At 43.6% G+C, this 24977-nt stretch overlaps 2 protein-coding genes across 8 annotated transcripts in view; both read right to left on the bottom strand.

Moving 5' to 3' along the window:
• The window catches only part of SUGT1 (SGT1 homolog, MIS12 kinetochore complex assembly cochaperone), a 38338-nt gene extending 32212 nt beyond the window's left edge, over positions 1-6126 (bottom strand). Inside the window, exons 1-3 of the mRNA XM_035101314.2 lie at positions 6028-6126; positions 5895-5940; positions 706-796 (exon numbers count right to left, since the gene is read on the bottom strand). Of these exons, the coding sequence (XP_034957205.1) occupies positions 706-796; positions 5895-5940; positions 6028-6059 (169 nt within the window). The 5' untranslated portion in view covers positions 6060-6126. The remainder of the gene's footprint in view (positions 1-705; positions 797-5894; positions 5941-6027) is intronic.
• Positions 6127-10390: 4264 nt separating this feature from the next.
• Positions 10391-24977, bottom strand: part of ELF1 (E74 like ETS transcription factor 1) — a 65861-nt gene continuing 51274 nt past the window's right edge. For all 7 annotated transcript variants that reach the window (XM_035101317.2, XM_035101316.2, XM_060278175.1 and 4 more), the window contains 7 exons: positions 23334-23508; positions 22105-22212; positions 20863-21024; positions 18534-18617; positions 16943-17135; positions 15482-15952; positions 10391-11934 (listed from right to left, as the gene is read on the bottom strand). In XM_035101317.2, the coding sequence (XP_034957208.1) occupies positions 11313-11934; positions 15482-15952; positions 16943-17135; positions 18534-18617; positions 20863-21024; positions 22105-22212; positions 23334-23508 (1815 nt within the window). In that variant the 3' untranslated portion in view covers positions 10391-11312. The remainder of the gene's footprint in view (positions 11935-15481; positions 15953-16942; positions 17136-18533; positions 18618-20862; positions 21025-22104; positions 22213-23333; positions 23509-24977) is intronic.

Genomic DNA, 24977 nt, shown 5'->3' with positions numbered 1-24977 from the left:
GCTTACCCTGTCCACCACAATGGAATTCTCATTGTTCAGGACACATGCAGAGTTACAGCTGAACTGAGCTTCTTGATGACAAGCCCAAATCTGCTCCTGAAGTTAGAGAACCAGAATGGCGTGTAAGCCATAGGGGAAAGGTGCCAAAAACTGGAGAAACACCATTGGTATCTGAAGAAGTGTGCATGCACACGAAAGCTCATACCTATGACAAACCTGGTTGGTCTCTAAGATGCTACTGGAAGGATTTTTTATTTTATTTTTTTGTTTCTACTACGTCAGACCAACATGGCTACCTACCTGTAACTAGTACCATTGATATTGTGAGGGTAGAAATGCCTTCTGCTTGCTTATTACCCAGTTTTGATCCAGCCAATGGAACTGATTTCAAAGTAAATATATCTAGCACAGAGAAGGTGTGATGCAGGTGAAAATATCAGGCAAAGACACAAACTGTGTGCATTCCAAGCAGTTATTTTGTGAAATACACAAGCAAAGCCTACTAATGTGCTGGCGGGGGAGGGGAACAAAAAAGAAATGAAAGCCCTGCATTGCAACGGGTTGGCTAAATGACCCTCAGGGTCCCTTCCAACTCTGCAATACGACGATTCTTTGACTGTATGAAATCAAGCTTTAGACCATCATTAACTCTAAAAATATTTTAGCATTTTGGGGATATAATAGCACCAAATAAAGAGATGTTACCATGGTAATTTTGTAGAAGAATGTGAGCAAAAGCTCGTTGACAGTAATTCTCTGCATCATCTGGCTTCTGTTCTAAAGCTGCTGTCAGCTTCTGCAAGTGTAAATGAAAAAATTTAACATGACATTTTCTACAAATCCTTATGTAGCCCACAATGAAATGTCTTGCCTGTCAAATCAAAGAGCATCAATTAGTACAATTTTGCTTTGAGAAGAATTACACCAGAAGCAAAATTCTCAAACTCAGAGGATAGGTGCCTATAAGTGAGATAAAAGCACCACAGTATATAAGCCAAGGGGACGAGTATATAAGCCGAGGGGACGAGAAGGGGACGACAGAGGACAAGATGGTTGGACAGTGTTCTCGAAGCTACGAACATGAGTTTGACCAAACTGCGGGAGGCAGTGCAAGACAGGAGTGCCTGGCGTGCTATGGTCCATGGGGTCACGAAGAGTCGGACACGACTAAACGACTAAACAACAATATAAGCCAAGGAGTAGACAGCATTTTAGTCAAGAAACTGTATCTAGAAAGAGGGAGGGGGGGAGAGCAGTAAAAATTATTTCCTGAATGTATAATGTTGTGACATCTATTTATTACTGTGCAACTCAGAATGGCTGTTCTAATTTCTCAGTATACACAAAAAATTCTCTTTATCATTCAAAGCTAACAGGGTAGACAACCAATTTCATACCCAATGCGACAGAAGATCAGTTTCACATCCAATGTAACAGAACTGCTCTGAATGAAGTTGCACAGGCACAAGCAACTCCTTGGTGGTCAAAATTCACTTAGAAAGCTTCATGGGTGGGAGGGACATGCTTAATGGCTCATCCACCAACACTTCCCCACACGCAAATCTTCTCCAGCCCCTTTCTGTCCCCCACCCGAGTCAGTTACTGAGTGCAAAAGAGGGTGCTGCAGCAGTATTTCAGATGAAGGGTGGTATACAAATTTAATTAATAAAATAAATAATAATCTTCCTAAATGTTCCCTGCATTCAAATTATCTTGAATAGTGCAGGTTTAGTAACAAGCATTTGCTGAGAATCAAATCAATTTTTATTCTCAAGCTCAATTTTGTTTCATCTCTCACAGGTAAAGGATGCCTGGAAGGTTAAGTCCAGGGGTTGCGGTGCTATTCTCACTTTTCAGGCTACGGGACCCGGCATTTCTCCACAAACAGGGTCATGTGGCCAGCATGACTAAGCAGCTTCTGGCGCATGGAAGGCCGTGACAAGTGCCAGAGCACATGGAAACATTGTTTCTCACACATCTATGGAACAGCTAAAAAAAGTTTGGAAACTGATACTGTATTTTTAGCACTGCAGTGAAGCCAAGGAATTTTGTTCAAGTAGAAATGGCAAATGGGGTATTTAAAATTGGCATTAAAGGAGTTTAGGAACACAATTTTCACCTAGAATTTTTAAGTGCGTAACTGCAGACAAGTTTGTTTCAATTGGAAAGTCGTAGGGTAACATTTAAAGCCCCCCAGATGCTGGGAGGCTATGAGCAGCTCTACAAACTGCTATGATACAAGGGTACAACCAACACAATGGACTTTGGAACAATCAGGAATTTAAACATCATTAGAATAATGTTTAGGTAGTAGTAGGATGGTGCATTCTAATGCCATTCAATGACTGCTATTGAGAAAATGGATTAAGTTTAGGTTAAAAGGTAAAGGGACACCTGACCGCTAGGTCCAGTCACGGATGACTCTGGGGTTGCGGCGCTCATCTCGCTTTACTGGCCGAGGGAGCCGGCGTACAGCTTCCAGGTCATGTGGCCAGCATGACAAAGCCGTTTCTGGCGAACCAGAGCAGCGCACGGAAATGGCGTTTACCTTCCCACCTCTTTATCTACTTGCACTTTGATGTGCTTTCAAACTGCTAGGTGGGCAGGAGCAGGGACTGAGCAACGGGAGTTCACCCTGTCGCGAGGATTCGAACCGCCGACCTTCTATGGCATCTTCCTTTTCCTCTTCCTTGGCGCCATCCAGACCTGCTCCCACCACTACCCGGTACGGCTTATTTTTGGGGTATGTCTTATAGTTAGTCAACTCATGAAAATCCTGCTGTGGCTTATTTTGTAGGTACAGTACGTCTTATTTTATGAGAAACACGGTATCTAGAGTATAATGCAATCCTTTGAGTGTCAAGAATAAGAGACAGGAGTAAAAGAAGGTGGAAATAATATTCAGTGTAAGGATAACAGACAGATGGAGGAAGAATGTGGTGGCAAAAGAAAACCCTTATAAGCTGATTCATCTATTGCAGACATCCCCAAACTTCGGCCCTCCAGATGTTTTGGACAACAATTCCCATCTTCCCCGACCACTGGTCCTGTTAGCTAGGCATCATGGGAGTTGTAGGCCAAAAATCTGGAGGGCCGCAGTTTGAGGATGCCTGATCTATTGCAGGCATGTCCAACCCATCGATCGGGGTGCAACTTAGTTGACTGTACGGTATCATTCATGTTGTGAGGCGGCCGCAATGTGGTATAAGGGACGGGGACTAAGATATGCGTGAGGCTGGAGCTCAGGAAATGGTGGAGCCAGCAATGAGAAGCAGGCAGGGCGAGGGAGCTGGGGAGAGGTTTGCGCGAGGAGCCATGTTTCTGACGAGGGAAGGCGGGATCAGGACCAGCAACAGCATCAGCTGCTTGGCTCCCTTGGGGGGGGGGGTCAGGCAGGATTGGGGTTCACATCAGCTGCACAGCTCCCTTTGACAGGGGGGAGAGAGAGGGGGCTGGCTTGAGTGGGGAGAGCTGCTTAAGGGGCTAGAGAGAAAGAAAGGGCTGGCTTGGGGGGTGGGAAGAGAAGCCGACTGCCTTCTCAGAGATAGAACTTTTGCCTCCCTTTCCTTCCCCTTCACTTAAACTCCCCCATCCCGCGTTCAGTTAGCCACCTCCTTCCACACACGCACCCTGCACGCACTCTTCATCCCTCCAATGGCAATGGGTAGATCACTGAAGAAGAAGAAGAAGAAGAAGAAGAAGAAGAAGAAGAAGAAGAAGAAGAAGAAGAAGAAGAAGAAGAAGAGGAGGAGGAGGAGGAGGAGGAGGAGGAGGAGGAGGAGGAGGAGGAGGGGGGGGGGAGTAGTTTGGATTTGATATCCTGCTTTATCACTACCCGAAGGAGTACTCAAAGCGGCTAACATTCTCCTTTCCCTTCCTCCCCCACAACAAACACTCTGTGAGGTGAGTGGGGCTGAGAGACTTCAGAGAAGTGTGACTAGCCCAAGGTCACCCAGCAGCTGCATGTGGAGGAGCGGAGACATGAACCCGGTTCCGCAGATTACGAGTCTACCGCTCTTAACCACTACACCACACTGCCAGTTTATGATCCTGGGTAGTAGATCGCAGCCTATTTGAAGTTGGACATGCCTGATCTATTGTAGTTATAAAGCACTTAATCAAAAAGCTTTCCAAGTTGAGTGCAAATAAAATAGCAGCAAAAGCACAATTAAAATCCACAAACAAATTTGAGATTTCAAAAAATACAAGTGAGTACTTGATGTCAGAAATGTGGGTGGAACTTTGCAGTCTTCAGATATACTAGGTGCTTGTACAAAGATGTAAGTTATCAAGTGCTTGATGTTGGAAATGTGGGTGATGTAGTCTTCATACATATTTTGGTGGCTATGTAAAGCTATAAGAAGTTTGGGTTATAACTGTCGCTATTCAGGAAATAGAGAAATATTACCTTCCCAGTAAATGATAAATGGAGCAACATGATTCTAATATGTTGTTTTTTGCCTGGATTTTAGTGATATTGAAAAATAATAATAAATTATTATCCCTCAGAGAACTGTAACACGGTATTTGGCACAGAGTCTTGGGGCCAGATTCAGCGCAAGGGCTCCTGCTTCCAGAAGAGGGCTTTCCCTGTCTCTCTCCATCCCCCAAATCCACTCTGGAGTGTTGGGAGAACCCCCAGAACTGCACACAGGGGGAGAAGAGAGCAGGTTGTTTCATCTGGCAAGCACTGTTGAGTTCCTTCCTTGATATTTAAGATGTCATTCTTTAAACTGCTTTTGGGGGGAGAGGTTACTTCCAACAATTCATTGTAACAGTGTGAGTAGTTTTCATGGTATCTTTAGTATATTTTGGGGCTTCTACCAGGTTCAGTACCTTGCACACGTGTGCAATCATATGCCGTTTGGATGTGCCTAAAACAGGAGTTGCCTATACTAAAGTATGATTATTAGTACAGTGGTACCTCGCAAGACGAATGCCTCGTGCAATGAAAAACTCGCAAGACGAAAGCGTTTTGTGATGTTTTTGGTGACTCGCAAGATGGGCTGCGCTTCGCAAGACGAAGTTTTTCGGCGGTTTTTTGGGGGGCCGCGGCAAACCGCGCTTCGCAAGACAAAAATATCGCAAGACGAAGCGACTCTTGGAACGCATTATTTCGTCTTGCGAGGCACCACTGTAGCAGCATCATATGTAAAGATTGTCTACACTTGTGAAGAAACCCACGACCCCTGGAGCGTGAAAAGCAGATTGAGAGTTTATGGTACAAATTGTAGGCGAGAGAAACAAGAGTGACCTTACTGTGGGGGTCTGCTAAAGACCACCAAGCCAAACAGAAGACTTGGATGACGCCTTCCTAGAGCAGATGACCAAACATTCAAAAAGGAGAGAGATAGTAGTCATGGGAGACTTCAATTTTCCCAATATAAGGTCCAACCAATTTCTCCATTGCCTCATTGACAATTTCCTTTCCCAGAAGGTGGAAGAATCAACAAGGGGATCATCTATCTTGGACCTGGTCCTCCCCAACTGATTGAGGCAGTGGAAGTACTGAAACTCGGGAGGAAGTGACCATACAGAGGCAAGGGAAAGCTGAGACTAGTCGGGCAGACTCTGGACTTTAAGAAGGACAATTTCGAAAAGCTGAAGATGCTCCTGGGTGAGATCTCGTGGCCAGAAGCGCTCAGAGAGAAGCGGGGTCACAGATGGATGGGAGTCCCTGAAAGGAGAAATACTGGAGGCCCAAATGCAGATCATTCCAATAGGAACAGAAAGGGACCCGGTGTGGCTGCCTAAGGAGCTGGCAGATGAGCCGAGATTCGGGAAGGGAAAGAGGCGGCGGCATAAGCCTCAGAAGGCTGGCTGCTCTTCCTCTGGACGCCTCTAGCTCCTCGCCCGGCTTCTCTCCGGCCCTCCCGCTGCCTTCCCTCCCTCACCTGCGCGGCTCCGGCGGGGTCTCCTTCGACGTCTCCGTCCGTCAGCCTGAGGGGAAAGAGGCTCAGAGTCAGACCGAGGACAGACAGACAGACAGACAGACAGGAGGACCCAGAGGGGACCCAGGCCGCTCACCGCAACACGCCCAGCCCGGCCGACTCCGCCATCTTGGCGACGCCACGGAAACTTCGAGAGCGCCAAGAGTTTTGTTTTTTTTTACGCCGAGGAAAGGGGCGGGGGCGGAGCGTCTCGGTGACGCCATCAGCGAGCGCCCTCGCGCGCGCGCTTAGGAAAGCTGCCCGTGCGCCCGCCGCTCTGCTGGAGCGTCAGAGGGCGCGAGGCGGGGCGGGAGGAGGAACCGGAAGAGACGGAGGCCGGGATGCGGCCCTAGGGCGCCGCTGGCTGCCTTGCCCCGACCAGCAGGTCGTGTTCGTACCTCGGGGCTGCGGGGTGTGACGGCGCCAATGTCTTCTCCGTCGTATAAATTTGGTTTAAAAGATTAAATTCTTCTCTCATCCACTTTGAATCCTGAAGCTCCCGACCCTCATCTGGTTCTGGTTCTAAATTTACGTGGCTTCACTTTATAAGCTAATTATTTCGAGGCTTTATCATTTAAATCATAATATTTTTGGCTGAAATATTGCATAGCTGTCGAATTTTTCCTTACCACTGTTACCGGGGAATTGGACGGAGGGTGCGAGACCTCCCTCCACCCCCGCCTTGCCTCTCCATCCCACGAGGCAAAGATCAGAGCCTCCGCAGGACGTTACCAAATGTCACAATTCACTGATGTATCTATGGCTCAATGGGAAAACTAGAAATTCTGAAGAAATCACATCGTTGTATCAGCCTCCTCAGTTCCAAAGGCATTTAGGACCCAGGGAAGCGAGGTATAAGGGGAGGACTGAGAGAGGCCACCCTAATCCCCAAAATGTGCAGTCAGGCCCACAGAGCCTTCCCAAGGAGTCACGACTGGTGATATCCTGCCCCCAGAGTGCCAGACAGATAACCATGTCAATCACAATGCCTACCTGTCTTGTCCCATAGTGGGAAGAAGCCCAGAGAAGACAAATGGGTGTATTTGACTTGACCCAGGGATCTGGAAACTAAATACTTGTATTTGTACTGTAATGGAGTATGTGTGAAAGACTATATTTGAGTGACTAGGGCATGCCTGGATCTCAGGTTCTACCTGAGACCACACATTTTTCTGGGACATATCTATGATGTCTTGATGATGCTTCTGGAAATGTATTTTGGGAATACAGATGTAACCATTGTTTGGGGCTTCTCTCTGCTTCTATGTGGTAGTTTGAAGAGGTGTTGCGAGGCCTGGCTGCTGGCTTGCTTCTATCTCCTGGCTGAAGTCTCTTGCTTGTAGCCCCCGACCTGAACCTATGGGAGTCACGGTTAGACGATTGTGGGGTGCTCCAATGGCTCCCTTATACACCTCTAGTGCTTGAAGTTCTGGGTTTTTTTTCTGTCTCATAAAACATCCGTTCTCCCATGTTTTTGTTTTAGCTCCATTATATCTGCCAGTAACAGATTCTTTCTGCTTCTTTCCCTTTTAAAATGACTGTTTTTGCAGAAGCCTCCAGTGACTTGCATGCAGATTGGCTGTACTTTTAAATATATACATTTAAAAAATATATTCTTGAGGGTGGGAAGCTAGAAAGAGCCCTACTCCTGCTTCCTTTTGTTTCATCTATTATTTGTTGTTGTTGTAGGCAGGGTGGTGGGGTGCACCTGAATATCCTACAAATGTCCCATTTTAAGTGGGACATTCCAGATCACAGAAGCCAATCCTGGCTTGTGTTTGGATCCTGGAATGGAGTGAGTCAACAGAGCTGATGAGCACCGGACAGCATGAGGGGAAGGTATGCCCCTCCTAACGTCCCATTTTGGGGGACAAAAATGTTGGAGGGTATGCACCTGCCAGCCTGTCATATAATTAGTAAAATATTTGATATAGCTGTTGATTTCTGTTGACTGCTCTTTCTTCTGCCTAGAAGTTTAAAGTATTTTTAAAACAAGGGCTAGCTATTGAAAACCAAAATTGAGCAATTCCTTCTGTGTTTATCTTTGCAATGGAGATGAATGACAAGTGCACAAGCAAATGCTGTGGGCACATTATCTTTTCCTCTTTTCAGCTACAAACTTCCCCATAGATTTAGCTGTGCATGTTTCCATATTTGCTTTAATTACATGCTATATTTTGAGTCTTGTTCCATTTTCCTTCCTTTCACCCACATCCCAAAGGAAAAATAATGGTGACGAAAGCAAAAAATAATTGAGATACGGAAAAAGATCTATTGGGACTGGAATATTACAAGCCATTGTTGCTGGGCACTTCACTGTCATGAACTGGCAGGACAACGGGGAGGAGGAAAAGGATCCTGGCAAGGGGCTTAGCTGGGACTGGGACACACCTGGGGAAGCTAGGGATGGGGAAAGAAGGTTGGTGAAGGAAGTACTCGTGGGGTGATGGAGGATGGTGGGAACCAGAGCAGCAGGACCCATCACCAAAAGGCCCAGTCTCTACAATCATTAAGTACTCCAAGGCATAAAGAGCAGCGGGAGGGACCTGCTAGGAAGCTGAGGCAGGCAAAGGCCTACAGCCCAACTTCCTAGCTGACTGCTGAGGCTTGTTAGTTCTGGAAGGAAGTGTGTGATTCCCCAGCTGGAGTAGGCTCAAAACAGATGAGGTCAACTGTAGTGAAATAGAGGACTCTGGGAATAACCAGAAACGGGGGTTCATGGTAGAATGCATTCTGGAACTGAGAAAGCGCGGCATTTTGGGAAATGGGCTATGCCAACCTTTTTCTGGAATGTGTTCTGGTCTTCTTTAAGAGCCTTGTGTGAAGTGCCTTTCCGTGCTAATTGCCTTCTGTGTGAGATAACAAGAAAGAGGGGGTAACTTTCAATATGGGTTGATTGCAGGATAAGGCTTAGCTGTGAAAGGGCGTCTAACCTTTGCCAGTTACATGGGGAGGTGTCCGGGAATAGGAGAAGGGAGTGCTTTAGTTATTTCTTTGATATGGCTTTTGTCCTGTCAAGCTATAAGATGGATGTCCATCAACCGGCTATGGCCCGCTGGGCATGCGTAGAAGCGACTTCCGGTGCCGCTCTGCCCGATTTCCGGTGCCCACACATGGGAAGAGCGGCCCCGGAAGTTGCTTCTACGCAACTTCCAGTGCCACGCTGCTGCTGATACCACATTTTTTAGCGGGAGACTTCACAGGTATACCATAGGACACACCTAGTTTTTAGAGGAAAGAAACATTTTGCTTTCTTGAATTGTCCTAGGCATCGCATCCAATTCCTAGAAGCCTAGGTGCCTTTGCCCCCCATTAAATATTTGAGGTGCCTTCGTCTTCCCCCCTGTTGATGGGCATTGTCATTCATATAGTGTGCATGCACTTTGTCTTGAGATCAATTGCAGCGGTTCTCAAGCTGTGGGTCCCCAGATGTTGTTGGACCACAACTCCCATCATCCTTGAGCTCTGGCCTTGCTAGCTAGGAGCGATGGGAGTTGTAGTTCAGCAACATCTGGGGACCCACAAGTTGAGAAAGGCTGATACGGTATGTGAGGTGGGGCTTACCTTGCCCCCCCAAAAATATTTTATTCAAGTTGGAAGAGGGAGGGAAGGGTTGAGAGAGGGGGGGGAAGGGGGGGAAGCAGCCCTCTCCGCTGTCATGGAAGCATCCCGAGAGCGGGTTTTCCTGGCCCTGGCTCTGGCCTTCGCTCCATAGGACACATTTCCCCTTCCTTTTTGGGAGGGAAAAAGTGTGTCTTATGGGGCGAAAAATATGGTAGTTGAGCTCTATTTAACATCAGCCTTTTATACAATAATCACTTGTTTTGATCTATTACATGTTCTTGCGATATCTTAAAACACTTACCCAACTCATCATGGCATAACCTTTTGCAAACTGGAGCCCATTAGGCAGATGAAGAGTTATCATCCATTGGCAGCTATATGGTTACCTGGATAAGAGAAAAATGGAAAAACACTGGAGCCAAATTGCCAGGAGATGCATGGGGAACCAGCTTAAATGTGTACAATTGTATACTTTGTTGTTTCTGCCACAAAAAGCTGTGCTTCCGGAAGCTGCTAGATAGAAGCCTGCTTAGTACATAACAATGCAGGATTGTTATAAATCACTGCAATGTGGGGATATGTAGGTGCAGAAGAGTCGTCAGTCAACAGTGTGCACACACAATACTGGAATATTGTGGAGAGGAGTGAGAAATCCTGTTGCATGAGCAGAAGGTCACCTGTGAAGTGTTGGATGCAACCTACCAGTATTGGGGGATTAAAAATTATTTTTATGCTGAGCGTATTTGATGGCCATATTGGTGAAGACACTTTGCATTATTTGCTGTACTGTATTTGAATTTAGTTACCAAGACTGTTTTATCCTGAACTGTTCTACATGGTAATGCATGCCAAATTCATCTCTTTTAGACTCCTAGATTCACAAACAAAAACATATAAACATGTTGTACTTGATTTATTTTCATAATAAACCAATTTAAAATACAAAAGACAAAAAAGGTTCAGAAGGGTTCCACAATTTAAAAGTTTTTAAATACAAATCCACTCTGTAATATATGAATACATATAACTTTAGAGCTCTAAACATAATGATCTTATTTGTATCTATAAAATATTGCTCTATGGAAACAAAATTTTGAAAAAGTCTTTGAGAAATTAAATTACATATTTACAATAGAAAACTACTTCTATAGAAACATTTTAATCTCATACTTTCATAAATCATACAATTCTTTTTTCAGCTTCCTACAAAATAATGGGAAACACATTTTTTAAAGCTTGAATATTGAAGTGGTCTGAAAATAATTGCACCAGTAATGATAACTTCAGTTTTGGTGAACAGGTACAGTATACCCAATATATCCGCATGATGAAAACAAAAGCATATTGTAATTAGTATCTTTTTGGGTTGGGAGGTGTATTTCATTTTGCACAACAAAGTAGTTGGTGCAAAACACATTAGAAACAAGTATATTTCCAACTGTCCACTTGTTTTCTATCCATATAAAAATAAAATCACATAGATGGGTGGAAACATCTTTGTAGAAATTTATTATTTTAAAGCACTGATTACAGCAGTGATTATATTATTATGCAAGATAGCAAGATTGACAAATAATGCATGAAGTGTATGAAATTAAGAAATTTTGGACAGTGATCTAAAAAAAGATAAATGCCATATTCCTTCAAGCTTGCATTTTTAAACATTAATATTTTATATCATGTAGCAAACAAAACATTGAAATAAAGTGTATCATATTACTTCTAAATTAATTTCAGAAATTAAAGTAGCTTTGTAATGCCTGCTTTGGAATCAAATGATAAACAGCTGGTGAAGTCCCATCACAAAAAAAAAACCCTTTACTTGTATGAGCTTTGCTCCAACTGTTCACTTTCTTGCTTAATTTGCACAGAAGAGGGAAATCCATTGGAATTGGATACCACCACCACCAAAGGCTGCTGTTGGAAGCCTTGCTCTGAGTGTTTGCATTCTTCCACTGTGTTATCCTCAGCCTCTGATTTTATCACTCCTTGTATAACAGTTGGTTTAGTTTCTGGAGCTTTAATGACGGAAGTGATCACAGTGTTGGACGGCTGAGCAACAACGTGTGAATTGCTGGGCGTAAAAGTTACCACCGGGGTAGCAGTGCTGAAGGATGGAGAAGAAGCCATGTTGACTGTTCCATTGCAAATGGTTTGCACGTTGCTGGTGAGAACTTGGTGAACCTGAGCAGGACTGAAGACAATGGATGAAGGAGGAGAGACTGGCTTGGGAGACTGCAGCATTATGTTCTCTTTAAGCACAGTCATGGGCTGTGAAGTTGGGATGGCTTGTAGAATGAACTTTTGGGGTGTTGTGGATGTTGGGTCTGCACTGGCTATCACTGTGGTTAGAGGCACTGTTTGGAGTGTTACGGTATGCAGCTGCTGGTGGTTGCCTGGGGACACAACAACCGGAACTTGGCTTGGGGCTTGGATGGTCCTGTGAAGAGAGGCAAAAATAATTACATTCCCCCCCTACTTTTAATGCATTTGTAATATTGTTCTGTTTGAAAGCCACATGACAGTGAACTTGCCTTCGGCCTGGAAAGCCAATGGCAAATCCCTAACGAGGACTCACTGGAAAGCACCAATATCCACTCTCTTTCAGCCTAAAGTAAATGATGTTGAGGATGAGGAGAAAACTAGAATAGTTGTGAGAAATATGACAAATGAAGAGGACGAGGCTCTTCACGCATTAAACCTAAAACTAAAGTCTGACACAAGACTACTGTAAAGTATTAACATACAAAATATCTCGAATCTTTGTGAACACAATTTAGAAATAAAATCTCCAGTATTTTTCACTCAATAAGACACACTTTTTCCCTCCCAAAAAGGAAGCGAAAAAGTCAGTGTGTCCTATGGAGCGAAGGCCAGAGCCAGAGCCGTGCGCAGTGGGAAACCGGCTCTTGGGCTGCTTCTGTGACAGCGGAGAGGGCTGCTCCCCCCCTTTCGCCCCTTCCTTCCTTGTCTCTCTTTCTTTCTCTCTCTCTCTCACCCCTTCCTTCCCTCCCTCTTTCAACTTGAATAAAATATTTTTGGGGGGCAGGTAAGCCCCACCTCACATACCATATCAGCCTTTCTCAACCTGTGGGTCCCCAGATGTTGTTGAACTACAACTCCCATCGCTCCTAGCTAGCAAGGCCAGAGCTCAAGGATGATGGGAGTTGTGGTCCAACAACATCTGGGGACCCACAGCTTGAGAACCGCTGCAATTGATCTCAAGACAAAGTGCATGCACACTATATGAATGACAATGCCCATCAACATGGGGGGGACGAAGGCACCTCAAATATTTAATGGGGGGGCAAAGGCACCTAGGCTTCTACGAGTTGGCTGCTATGCCTAGAACAATTCAAGAAAGCAAGATATTTTTTTCTAGGTGTGTCCTATGGTCAGGTGCGTCTAATGGAGCAAAAAATACGGCACTTTTCATCTGAAATAGTAACTCACTTAACCACCATAACTTTTCCCAGATCTGTTCAGTATCAAAATATTACTTTTACAATGAGCCCAGAGGGTAACACTGCCTGTGCTTCCTCCTCCTCCATCTCAGTTTTGCCCTTGCAGAACTTAGCAGGGAGAAGCCAGGAGGAGTGCCTGGCCACTGCCTGCCACTCTTGGCCTCGCTGTCTCCACCCTGCTGCTCCCAATGGGCATCAGACACCAGTGAATTCCAATGAAGGCTTTTCTCATTTCTGCACGGCATAAGCCTTAAGACAGCTGAGAAGCAGGGGGTGGCTGGTGTCAGCTGATATTCAAACAGAGAACAAATTTAGAGAGTAGGGTTCATTATTGCTCTTCTGACTGAAAAATGGCCGCCTTGTAAGACTTTTTTCCCATGGCATCACAAAGCTGAAAAAGACCCAGAATCCTCTATTCACACTTCTTACCCTAGAAGTTATTTTCTGTAAATACAACAAGTGGGGGTGGATGTTTAAAACACCCCCCTAGCAAAAAAGGCAAATGCCAAAAAATTGCAGAGAGTCATATTTTTGATGCTTTCTTTTTGGAATGGCTAATTGATTCCATTTTCCAAAGGCTACAAAGTACACCTTAAATAAAGCAGCAGCAAAAAAGTGGAGAAACACTTCAGCATGACTGTTTATCTTCTTAAAATCTCTCCCCCCCACACACACAATCAAAACTCCTCCCCAGCTTCAGTAACTAACAGTTCCTTAGTTTTGCACAAAGGACTCGAGAAATAGCAATGTCTGTGTGCCTGGATGTGTTTCCTGCAGCCAATCGGAAACCACGCCTTGGTTTCTGAATGTTTCAGATGTTGAACGGACTTCCGGAACGCATTCTGTTCAAAAACCAGGGTACGACTGTATTCCATTTTTTCCCATGCCACCCTCCCATACTGTTCCCCTCATCCCTTTGCCCTGTACTTCAGTCCTCCCTGCTTGTGTCGGCTGTGAAGCACTCGAGGCCAGGCCAGCAGAGCACAGGAGAACACAACACCAAGCATGGCACTTCTAGGCATTGTGAGGCACCTCAAACCCCGGCTGTTTTGCACTAAACATATTCGCAGATTTTTATCTCTAATGCCCACTGACCAGCAGTGAAGTCTGTGTGAAAACAAGTAAATAAAAGTTTGCATCTGCAAGCAACCGCCTGTGTTTTGGGCTTTGATTGGAATTGCCCCCACCCCCAATCCAAGTTTGGAGGAGGAGCAGAATTCCCAAGCCAATGTTTCGATTATGCAGTGCAACTTGTTTTTTGTTGTGATGTGAGCACCATAACCCCAATATTTTAGTTTTGAGGGAGCAATGACTAATTTTCAAACTTTTTCTTGTACCCACTGGGTTCTGGACTACATATGTGCCAAATTCTAAATTTCTGGGTGCCTTGGATATACATTAACCATTTGAGAGAGAAGTGCAAATTTACCCTCCACTTTAGGTATCTTATTTTCACATCTTCCTAGTGTCCTGGTTTATGCATGACAAGCCAGATGCAGTCCTATCTGGCCTGCTAACCACCCATTTAGACCCTTGCAATGGGTTAGCCATGGAGCCAACTTTTAAAAAGCACTGAAAATTGCTGCTGGTCCAGAATATACTCTCAAGATTATTTTGGCCACATTACATCCGAACTCTGCCAGCTGCACTGGATCCCAGTTAAGTTTCTGGGCTCAATTTAAAGTGATGCTTGCATACTTTTAAAGCTCTTAACAACTTTAAAGGCCGTTACTTTTTAAAAAATTGTATTTCCTCTGATCCTTAACATCCTCATCAGAGGAGCCCGTGCTTCAAGTGCCCTTGGCAAATGAAGTGAGATGGGTGGCTCCTAGGAAGAAGGCCTTTGTGGTGGTGGCATCCTGTCACTGTAGCACCCTCCCATCTTTTTAAAATTATAGGCTTCTCAAATCAGGGTTTGTGATTTATTGTATATGCATGTTCTTAATTGCTGTACTTATTCATCCTTCAATAATAACTTTTATCATTTGTGTCATCGTATTTAGTGTTGTATTTTATTCCTTTAATTTTTTGTGAGCCACCCAGAAGGTATATCTCATTGCACAGTGTGGAGGAATGCAGTGTGCACGTCTGTCTGTTTTAGGGCTTGGAAGGGACTTTCAAAGTTCAAGGCCTTGTGCTGTTGCGGACCTGTCTAGCAGGAGCTGCTTGGGGGCAGCAGGGAGCAAAGTGGGAGCTTCTCTCTGGGAGCTGACATCTTCACAAAGTCAAGGTAACCCAAGGTTTGGCTTAAGTGACATGTTGACCAAACTCAAAATGGTTTCTGGTTAACAGTTTAGGTACTGTATTTATTGGTATGTTTTAAACAGATTTCATATATGTATATAGTTTTAGTTCTCTTAATTGTTTTTTAATTATTTTGTCCATGTTTTTAGTGATTCTTGTTCTTATCTGTAAGCTGCCTTGAGTCCTGTCTGGGGAAAAAAGTGGGGTATTATTATTATTATTATTAACGCTAGCTGCCACCAGCAGCCCCAGGAGCCCTGTCCTGACCTTCTTTCTTACCTTATGTTTTGAAGAGACGGACTCCCTGTCTCCTCCAGCATGTTACTGGTCACAGCTGTGTGTCCTTCTGGAATGGCCTGCAGGGGGTGCATTAAATGAACTGTCCGATAAAGCTGAGTTGGATGGACTGGCTGACTAGGCTGCCCCGTCCTCAGCGCTTCTGCTGTCACCGCAGGCAGCTGCTGTGGAACACTTTCAATGGGCTGCTTAAGCCTGGCAGACTTGGAGGTGACTGGAATCTTTAAAACAGCAGCAGACGTTCCTTTTTGCACCATGTTTGAAGATGTTTTAGACCTGCCCGTCTGGTTTCTATTACCAACAGGTGTTGATTGTAAAGATGAATCAGGGGAGTCTGTACTCAAACTTGGATCTTCGTCATCTATGTAAACAAGGTCTTTTGGCATTTCTTTAAACTGATACACCAAACGTTGTCCTTCTACTTTGGCCAGAATGCCTCTTTGGTAATAATATCTATTTGAAGTAGGAAAACACACCAAAGATTACACAAAGAAATAGAGTTGTACCTTGGTTGTTGAACGGAATCCGTTCCGGAAGTCCATTCAACTTCCAAAAATGTTCAAAAAACCCAGGTGCGGCTTCTGATTGGCTGCAGGAGCTTCCTGCACTGAATCGGAAGCTGCAGAAGCCGTGTCGGACATTCGGGTTCCAAAGAACGTTCACAAACCGGAACACTCACTCCCAGGTTTGCTCTGTTCAGGAGCCAAAACATTTGAGTCGCAAGGTGTTCATCAACCAAGGTACGACTGTACTTAATGTTGGAGAAACTCTACCTAAAATACTGTTTTAACACTAACAACAGATTAATGCAGCAATATGCACTTTTAAAAGAATGAACACAATTCATTTCCTGCTGTTTCTGTTCTTGCTGAATACTCAAGTACTTTCCCCCAACAGATCACTCTGTTGCTTTGAATATACTTGCTTTGAATACTCAAGTACTTTCCCCCAACAGATCACTCTCCATATTATGAAAGGTCTCCATGCAACCAAGGACATTCCACTCAAAGTACAGAACAGGATCCACCTGGGCTTATGAAGCCTCACTGCGAACAAAAATGCAGTTGTGGGCCTGAGATGGTCATGATTCATTTAACAGCCGGTATCCATGCTAAGGGAGCCATGTCTTACTAGTCCAGTGCTAGCCAGTATTGATTCAACCACAGTATTAATATTTCTAGAATGTTAATATTATTTTCAATCTTTTCCCTCCCAACAGTCAGCATGTCAGGCTCACTGAGCATACTCTGTCCTCATTAGGTTGGGGTGGTTGCTGTTGTTGTTTTGGGGAGGGGGGTTAGCTCTGCACAAAGTGTTTATGTATATCTGTATATAATATTTACTAGTATTAGTGTTTAACATTGTTTTAGCTTAGGATGCTCTCCCCCTTATGATATACATTTTGTGCTGAGTATATTCTGTCATTATCTTAAATTTACCTACCTGAGAGCCCTGCCCATTGTTTCATAATTCATATCGGGTTTGTTTTTGTGCTTTCCCCACAACCTTGACACGGCCTTGGAATCCACAAGCTTAAAAATGCCCTTTTCCCTCTGAGTCCATTTTATGTACTTCGGACAAGTGGCTTTGTCCTGAAGCAGAGCTAGCAAGAACTCCCAAAGGTAAATGGTGTTTCCTAAAATAAATGAATAAAAAGATTTTCAGAAAGACACATTTTGATAAAACAATTGTTACTGCAGTAAACAACAAATAACTTGTCCCCCAAAAATGACAGTGTTTTGTTATGCTAAATAACAGTTTCATCTGATTATTCTAAATATCATGCCACATTTTCCCATGAGTGCTGGGTAGATTCCTGCCACAATCTGTATGATTTCTCTATTCTGTAAACACTTGCCAAATGTTATAAAAGGAACAGGGATTGTATTTGCCCCTTGCTGCTTTGACAGCCTGTGCCATTGACTCTGGGACACCAAGAGTTCATGTGAAGCCCACCGCCAGTTTCCCAACATCTGGCTATCTCCATACGGGGAGCTACCAATAGAAAGGCTAAGAGGTCATCATTCGGGTAATCTTGAGTGGGTGGGATCCTAAGTCCATGTAGTGCTCATTTATTTGAAGTCAGCACTCCAATAGAGAAGTCCCTTTGACTGCACCCCCTCCAACATTTAGGATTGACTTCCTTATATATTTGGGGTTGCCTCACGAGGGCACAGGGACACCTATGCAGAATGAGGGTTCCCTTATCTTTGCAGAAACCTATTTGGATTACAAAGCTGTCCAATTTTGTTCCAACTTTATGTTGATCACTTCAACATATTGTCAAAACGCAAATGTATTTGAATCCAACTATTATACTCTGGCTCTGAGTGAGCATGTGAAGGCTGTAACATTTGCAGATTCTCTACCAATCAAGTTCAAGAATGCCCAGAGTCTCTACACAAGTAGAGAATTCTACATGGGATCAGATCAGTCTATATGGTAAGGAGCTCACAAGCATTACAAGACTTGTGGTGGCAGAAGCATTTTCAGCTGCCTCTGTATGCAGACTAATTTCTGAATTCACTCAAGCTCTCACTAGTACATTTATCGGCAGGAGAGTTCATAGTGCTACTATTCTTCACTTAGACTAGTACCATCTGACAGGTACAGAGTCCATTGTAAGACACACACACACACACACACACACACTGCTGGAAGAGCCACCTTTATACTGTAAACCTCCCTGTGATTCTCAGATGGAGGGCAGTATGTAAGCTTAATTAATTAACAACAACAACATCTTAAAACTACAGTATGGCTTAGTATCAGAAAGTACCAGCAGTGGGTACCTGTGTACTCCTGCAGTGCAAAAAAGCAGCACTTGCCATGGAAAGAAGCAAGGGCAATCTCCCAATTATCTTCTTTACTGTTATCATGATGGATGGCAAATTCACTTCAGATGAAGCAAGAAACACCTCTCCTTGCCTCTTAAGCCCTATGATCAGAATGAAGCAGCCCTGCGGAAGTAGCAGCTGTGTTTGACTGCCAATTATCCAGAATGTTATAGGCTCAGCTCTATTGATAGGCTTACCCTTCCCATCTTTGCTTTTCTTTTTCACTGATATGTTTGGAGTCAGAGTGGGAGATTCTGGTCGTGGAGCTTTGGGTTTCTTCCCTGAAAGAAAATGACTGTTGTATGAACTTTCACACTGAAACTATTAAACAGACATAGGGCAACCAATGCTTTCAACTGAGTATCGATCCCACAGCATGTCAGATTTAAAACAACCAAACTGCTAGATAAGACCACAGCAGTTCAAGGACCCCACTGGAGTCCAAGTCAAGATTTTACAGTACTTATTTTGCTGGACAAAAAGCTTCCCAATTATTGATCTCCAAATAATTTATCTAAAACTTAGCAATAAGCCTTTGCTAGTTAAATTCTGATAATTTATATTTATCCCATTTAGCAATGAGCTAAATAGGCACCTAAGAATCAAGATTTTATTTATTTTTAATTTATCACATCAACTGATTTTAAATAAAACCTGTAAACGGCTTACAAAAAATATTAAAATTACCAATAAAAAGTTAAAAACAAGTTATTAAAACAATTAAAATTAACAGTAAAAGAGTAAAACACATCAATATCTACAGCAGTTTACAAAAAGAATAAAACAATCAAATTATCAGTAAAAACAGTTAAAAACAACTATTAATGATAAGCCTAAAACCAGATTAAAACACATGTAAATATTCCACATATCTGGATAGGCTTGCATTAAAAAAAAGCTTTTAGCTGGCACCAAGAAGAGTGCAGTAAAGGAGCCTGCCTGATGTCAAGAGGCAGGGAGTTCCAAAGTGCAGGTACTGCCACGCTAAAATATCATTTTCTTACAAATGTGAAGCAAGTATGTGGCTCTGTAACAGCACCAGTTCTGCTGGTTGAAGCAGATGAGTGGGAGCAGATGAGGTAAGCATAAAGTAAAGTAGTTCCAAGCCCTTAAGCTTGGCCTAGAAACAAAATCAGGAACCAGGGCAGATCCTGGAACAGAGATGTTCTATGCTAACAAGGCCTCACTCCTGTTAGGAACCATGCAGCAGCATTCTGCACTAAGTGCGGTTTCTGGGTCAAAGCGCAAGGGCAGAGAGTCCCTTGAAGCAATCCAATCTTGAAGTCACCAATGTGACTTCAAGATTGTCACTATTGTGGTCAAGCTCTCCTGGTCCAGAATGGTCCCAGTCACAGCTGGAAAAAGACGCTTCCAGGCACTGAGCCTGCCTGGGCCTCCAATGATGAAGCTGGATCTGGAAGCGCCCTCAGGCTATGTACCTGCCTTCAGTGGTAGCGCAACCCCACCAAGAGCGATTGACCAATTCCCTGCATGGTCAGCATGGTCATGTGCCAAGATGTCCCCAGTTCCCATCTCATGTAAACAAGGAGGTACTTGCCCCCCCCCCGCCCCATTTCTGATATGAATGCTAAGCATTATTACACAATGGCCACATTTGCACAACACAATCCTGGCTGGCCTGGAAGTCATTAATCATGGTTCCCAGTACACATGTAACAGTCAACTGTGACTTCCTGATCTGATTTTCTCACTTGCCTGAAGGGAGAAGTGAAATGGAAGCAAATAAGTTCATGTGACTGTACAAAACGAGCACATGTCATGTCGTTTATTAAACGACTTGACCATGTGATTATTGTATAATTATTATCCATTTATATTATATGTATATCTAAACATATACATGGGAGGAATTCACGTCACACAAGCATTTTGGCTGGCACACAGTTCTGTGCAGAGCAAGTGGAGAAACCCCATTGCATAGCTGCCAAGTTTTCCCTTTTCTCGCGAGGAAGCCTATTCAGCATAAGGGAAAATCCCTTTAAAAAAGGGATAACTTGGCAGCTATGCCATTGGGCAACCACAGGCGGGACTTATGCAGGGCTTCCACTGATGCAACTCATTACAGTGGGACCTCGACTTACAAATTTAATCTGTTCCGAATGCACACTCGCAGGTCGAAAACTTCGTAAGTCGAGTTTCCCATAGGAAAAGCGGTTTCCCATAGGAAAACATTGGAAACGGAAAAATTCGTAAGTCTCTGCATTTTAAATCAGAGTTTTAGCTTTGCATAATTGAAGTAGGCTGAACATACTGCAGACCTATAGCTTCTACTCTGAAAATACCCAAGAATCAGAGTAGGTAGGTACTGAATTTAAACAGTTCAGTTCATGGTGTCTCTATCTTAAAATAATCAAATATTTCTTTTTGTAATATAAAACAGCATCAAACACATCTACTTAGCTAAGAGATGTGATCATTCTGCTTTACTGATGGGCCACTAGGCTAATTTGGATATTATAAACACGCACACACTTCTTCCATTTGCACATCATCTCATTTCCTTACCTTTTCTCTTCTTCGGTTGCTCCAGTGCTAGAGCGCTTGGTGATTCAGCAAATGCCTCTTGGATCTGGTGAACCTCCATCACCTCTGGAATCCCATCTAGTGTGACTGACACATTAGTAATAGGACCAAGGTCAACATCCTCCTCCATCCCAAACCCATGGGCTGCAGAAAAACAACAAATAAGTCAATGAACACTTTAATGCTTTTGGAAAAGTTTCTAGCAATAAGGTTACAAAAAAGTCAAGGTTCTGTAAGAACAAAAGCTGACTTTTGAATTTCAATCACTTTAACAGAATAACCAATAAAATGCTAGTGTATCTTGACACATGTTAATTTGAATCTACTTAATGTAGGTTACCTATTTCTCTTGACTAATCAAGGGACCTACTTAATTACAACCTTGCAGGCCTGTTAAGAAGGTGATACTGGATAACGCCATGTGTGCTGCCTTACCCTCTCGGAAGGAAGGGCAAGATATATACTGAATAAAAAAATGAATACATCAGCTCGTCCCAGAAGTGACTTAACCAAAAGTGAACAAAAAAGAGAGAGGTCTTATAGTAGCTCCAAATCTGAAGCTACTGAAACTGATTAATGTGAACATCAAAACAATGTTTTAAAAAAATCAGTGATAAATTTAAAATTTAAGTTGTAAAGAGAACATGGAAAGAGAATGACACTTGTGTGGACATTAAATATTTGTGCCTGATCCAGGCAACGTTTTTACAGGTTTCATTAATGCCAATGGAAAGTTAGGTACAGGCTTAAATCTTTCCAAGACCAATTAGACTCAAAAGCAACTTCTGTGAAATCATGTTCCTTCTTTAAATAAAGGGAAGAAGATCTACTAATACTACTCCTTTAAACTAAAAGCTTTTCATTAACCCTTCCATTTCCTAAAATTGGGAGATTAGGACTAATTGAAAGGGTTGTTAATGATATTTTTTTAATACAGTAGTCTTATTTTCTTCCCTAGCCTGCCCTACAGTGCAATGGCTAAGCTACCAAGTAAACCCACTAGAGAGCTCAAGCCTTCTCTCCTGCAAAATCTAACACAGCTGCATAGTTTGGGGACAAAAGACACTTTGCACGGATGTATTCCTGTCAGTACCAACATGAGTCTGACCAAACTGCGGGAGGCAGTGGAAGACAGGAGTGCCTGGTGTGCTCTGGTCCATGGGGTCACAAAGAGTCGGACACGACTAAACGACTAAACAACAACAACATTCCTGTCAGACTCACTTGATCTCTTCTCATCCAGCATTGGGCCAGGAGAATCCATATTAAGAAGAGCTTCAGCAGCTTCAATGGTTTGCATTGTTTCATCTCCATTCTGACAAGAGGCTTCAACTGCAGATAAGAGGGATAATTATGCAAAAGACTAGCATGTGGGATGAGGTGAAAACATTCTTTGATTTGGGTTTCATGCCATATATGGGATCTTGGGACATGACTACAAAACCCAAGAAGAGAAAATATTCATGATAGTGAATCCATAACGGCATTTCCTGCTTTCAGCCACTCCTGTAAAAAAATTTCTCAGGCCTTGCACATTTCCCACTTTTGTTATGCATAAATTTAATGTCTCCCATGGTGTCAGGGATCCTGCTGGGGAGGAATGGTGGGAGTCTCCCACTCCAGAATCCTGAATCCTCCCAGGAGCAGTTCGTTTTGTTCTGCTTATCTACTGCCAAAGTGGGGGAAGGAAGCAGAGTCCCTGAGCTCTTGAATTATCAGCTATGTCAAGAAACAGCACCAAAAAGATTGACAAGTGAGGTGCTGTGTCTGTAGATTTCAGCTAATAATGAAGTAGAAGCAAAGCTCCCACAATAGTGTATCAAGGAAAAACAAGATGGATGGAAAAACAACGTGTTGGTTCCAACATATTTTTTTACTACCTCTGTACCTCAAAAGGCCTTATGGTTCTGTCTAACCATAAGGTTAGACATTATTATCAGTCAGCAAACCACAATCCGTAGTTTGAAGTATGCTAGAAAATGATGGTTTGGTGTGATATCTGAATTGATAAATCATAGTTACAACTGTTGATCTGCCTCAAGATTCTGTACAGCACAGTAATGAGATGAACTGTTGAAGGCGAGTACAGAAAGGATGAAAATAAAAGCAGATAAGCCATGGGTTTGCCTGTTCATTAGGAAGCTCAAACTATGGTTTGGTGTGATAATTCAACTGAGCTGGTTCAGACAATCATAACTTGGCTTATTAAGCCAATATATGCACAAGCTTTTTTCTGAGCACAGAGCCACTTCATGTGAGCTGAAGTGAAATCAGGAAGCCTCCAATTAACCATAGTTTCCCATTTCATTTCAGCTAGTAACCATGGTTTTCCAACTTGGACCAATCATGAAACCATGGTTAATTGGAAGATTCCTGGTTTAACAGGTCAAAAGGCATGGACATATCTGAGCCACTGTGTCCTTAAGTGACAATGAAAAAAAATGCTCACAAACCTGTAAGGGTGATATCATCATCTTCTATAATTTCTTCTTCTGCAACATCCAGCGAGTTCTCTGTTATCATGTCGCTGGGTTCAGCAACACAGGACAAACCAGAGTAAGTGTTCAGGAGATCTGCACTGGGTACATGTTCCACAATGACAGCAGGAAAGATTGATGGATCACCCAGCTGTTAGAAGAAGGGGCAAGACAAAAACAAAACATTACTTTATCAGCAAACAGTGGGAAAAATTAGACAAAATGCCGCAACACATATTGGCAAACGTGTTATCTGTCTCAACTTCATGAGTCAGCTGGAGCAATAAATTGCCTTGTAAGCATATCTTGCAATGTGTCTGCTGTAGCTCGAGGCATACTAGAATCCTGCTCTTTGGCACAGGCATTGTGCATTTCTGGGGTAGCCAATGTGGTGTCCTACAGAGTGCGGGTGGTGCTGTAGGACGCGGGTGGCACTGTGGGTTAAAGCACAGAGCCTAGGGCTTGCTGGTCAGAAGGTTGGAGGTTCAAATCCCCGTGATGGGGTGAGCTCCCACTGCTCAGTCCCTGCTCCTGCCAACCTAGCAGTTCAAAAGCATGCCAGTGCAAGTAGATAAATAGGTACCGCTCTGTTGGGAAGGTAAACGGCATTTCCGTGCGCTGCTCTGGTTCGCCAGAAGCCGCTTAGTCACGCTGGCCACATGACCCGGAAGCTGTACATCGGCTCCCTTGGCCAGTAAAGCAAGATTAGCGCCGCAACCCCAGAGTCGTCCACGACTGGACCTAACGGTCGGGGTTCCTTTACATTTACAGAGAATTTTAGGGAAGAATTCTCATCATCACTGACCACTGGGTGTGCTAGCTGGGAATGATGGAAGTTGAAATCCAACACCTTCTGACGGGCACTGTGTAGGCTACCCCTGTCAAGATCATCTGATGAGTTGGGACCCACTAGTGGGACCCAGTGATCCATCATGGGGTGCAACAGGACACTAACCGTTTACATCTGCATAGTAGCAAAGTGTTCCTTAAAAATGTTGGGCTAAAGTCATTTCCAGATAGAAAAGCTTGAAGACTATATTCTACATAATATCTGGGTCTTTTCCCACTCCATGAGAGCTGGTGAAGCATAGTGATTAAGAGCATGAGTTGAGGTCTGGAAGTTCCCCATGAATATGTCACCTCAGCCGTGAACTGATCAGGTGCCTTTAAAGAAAGTAAGTCTCAATCCGTAGTACAAGGACATTCATTCATTTATTTATAAACATTTTTATTCATCCTTCAACATAAGGTCCCAGGGTATGTTACAACAATAGAGCAAACAATTATAAAATCAAATAAAACCATTACAATTATAAAACACATACAACTGTTTTTACTGGAACAGATCCATATTGTCAGAGGTGTCTGTGGCTACTCTTGAGTAAAGACGCTCCACTCTGTCTTGTCTTTCAGAGTTTTATTGTGCATATTATTTACAGTGCAAAGATATCAGTAAACATGACTGCCTAGTCCGTGTCAGAATCCCGCAATGGCTTCTTCCAGGTTCTTGCCCAGCATAAAAGCCTAGGCACCCCAAAGCGCCGCCCCCTGGCCCTACGGGTGGGTGCGCGCCTCAATTCGGGCATCAGAGGGAACAGTCTCCTTTCTGGTGGCCCTGTG

This window comes from Zootoca vivipara, chromosome 8 (genome assembly GCF_963506605.1).
Source record: "Zootoca vivipara chromosome 8, rZooViv1.1, whole genome shotgun sequence".
NCBI classification, from domain to species: domain Eukaryota; kingdom Metazoa; phylum Chordata; class Lepidosauria; order Squamata; family Lacertidae; genus Zootoca; species Zootoca vivipara.
Note: the sequence above shows the minus strand (reverse complement) of the source record. Positions and strands in the feature narration are given on the sequence as shown.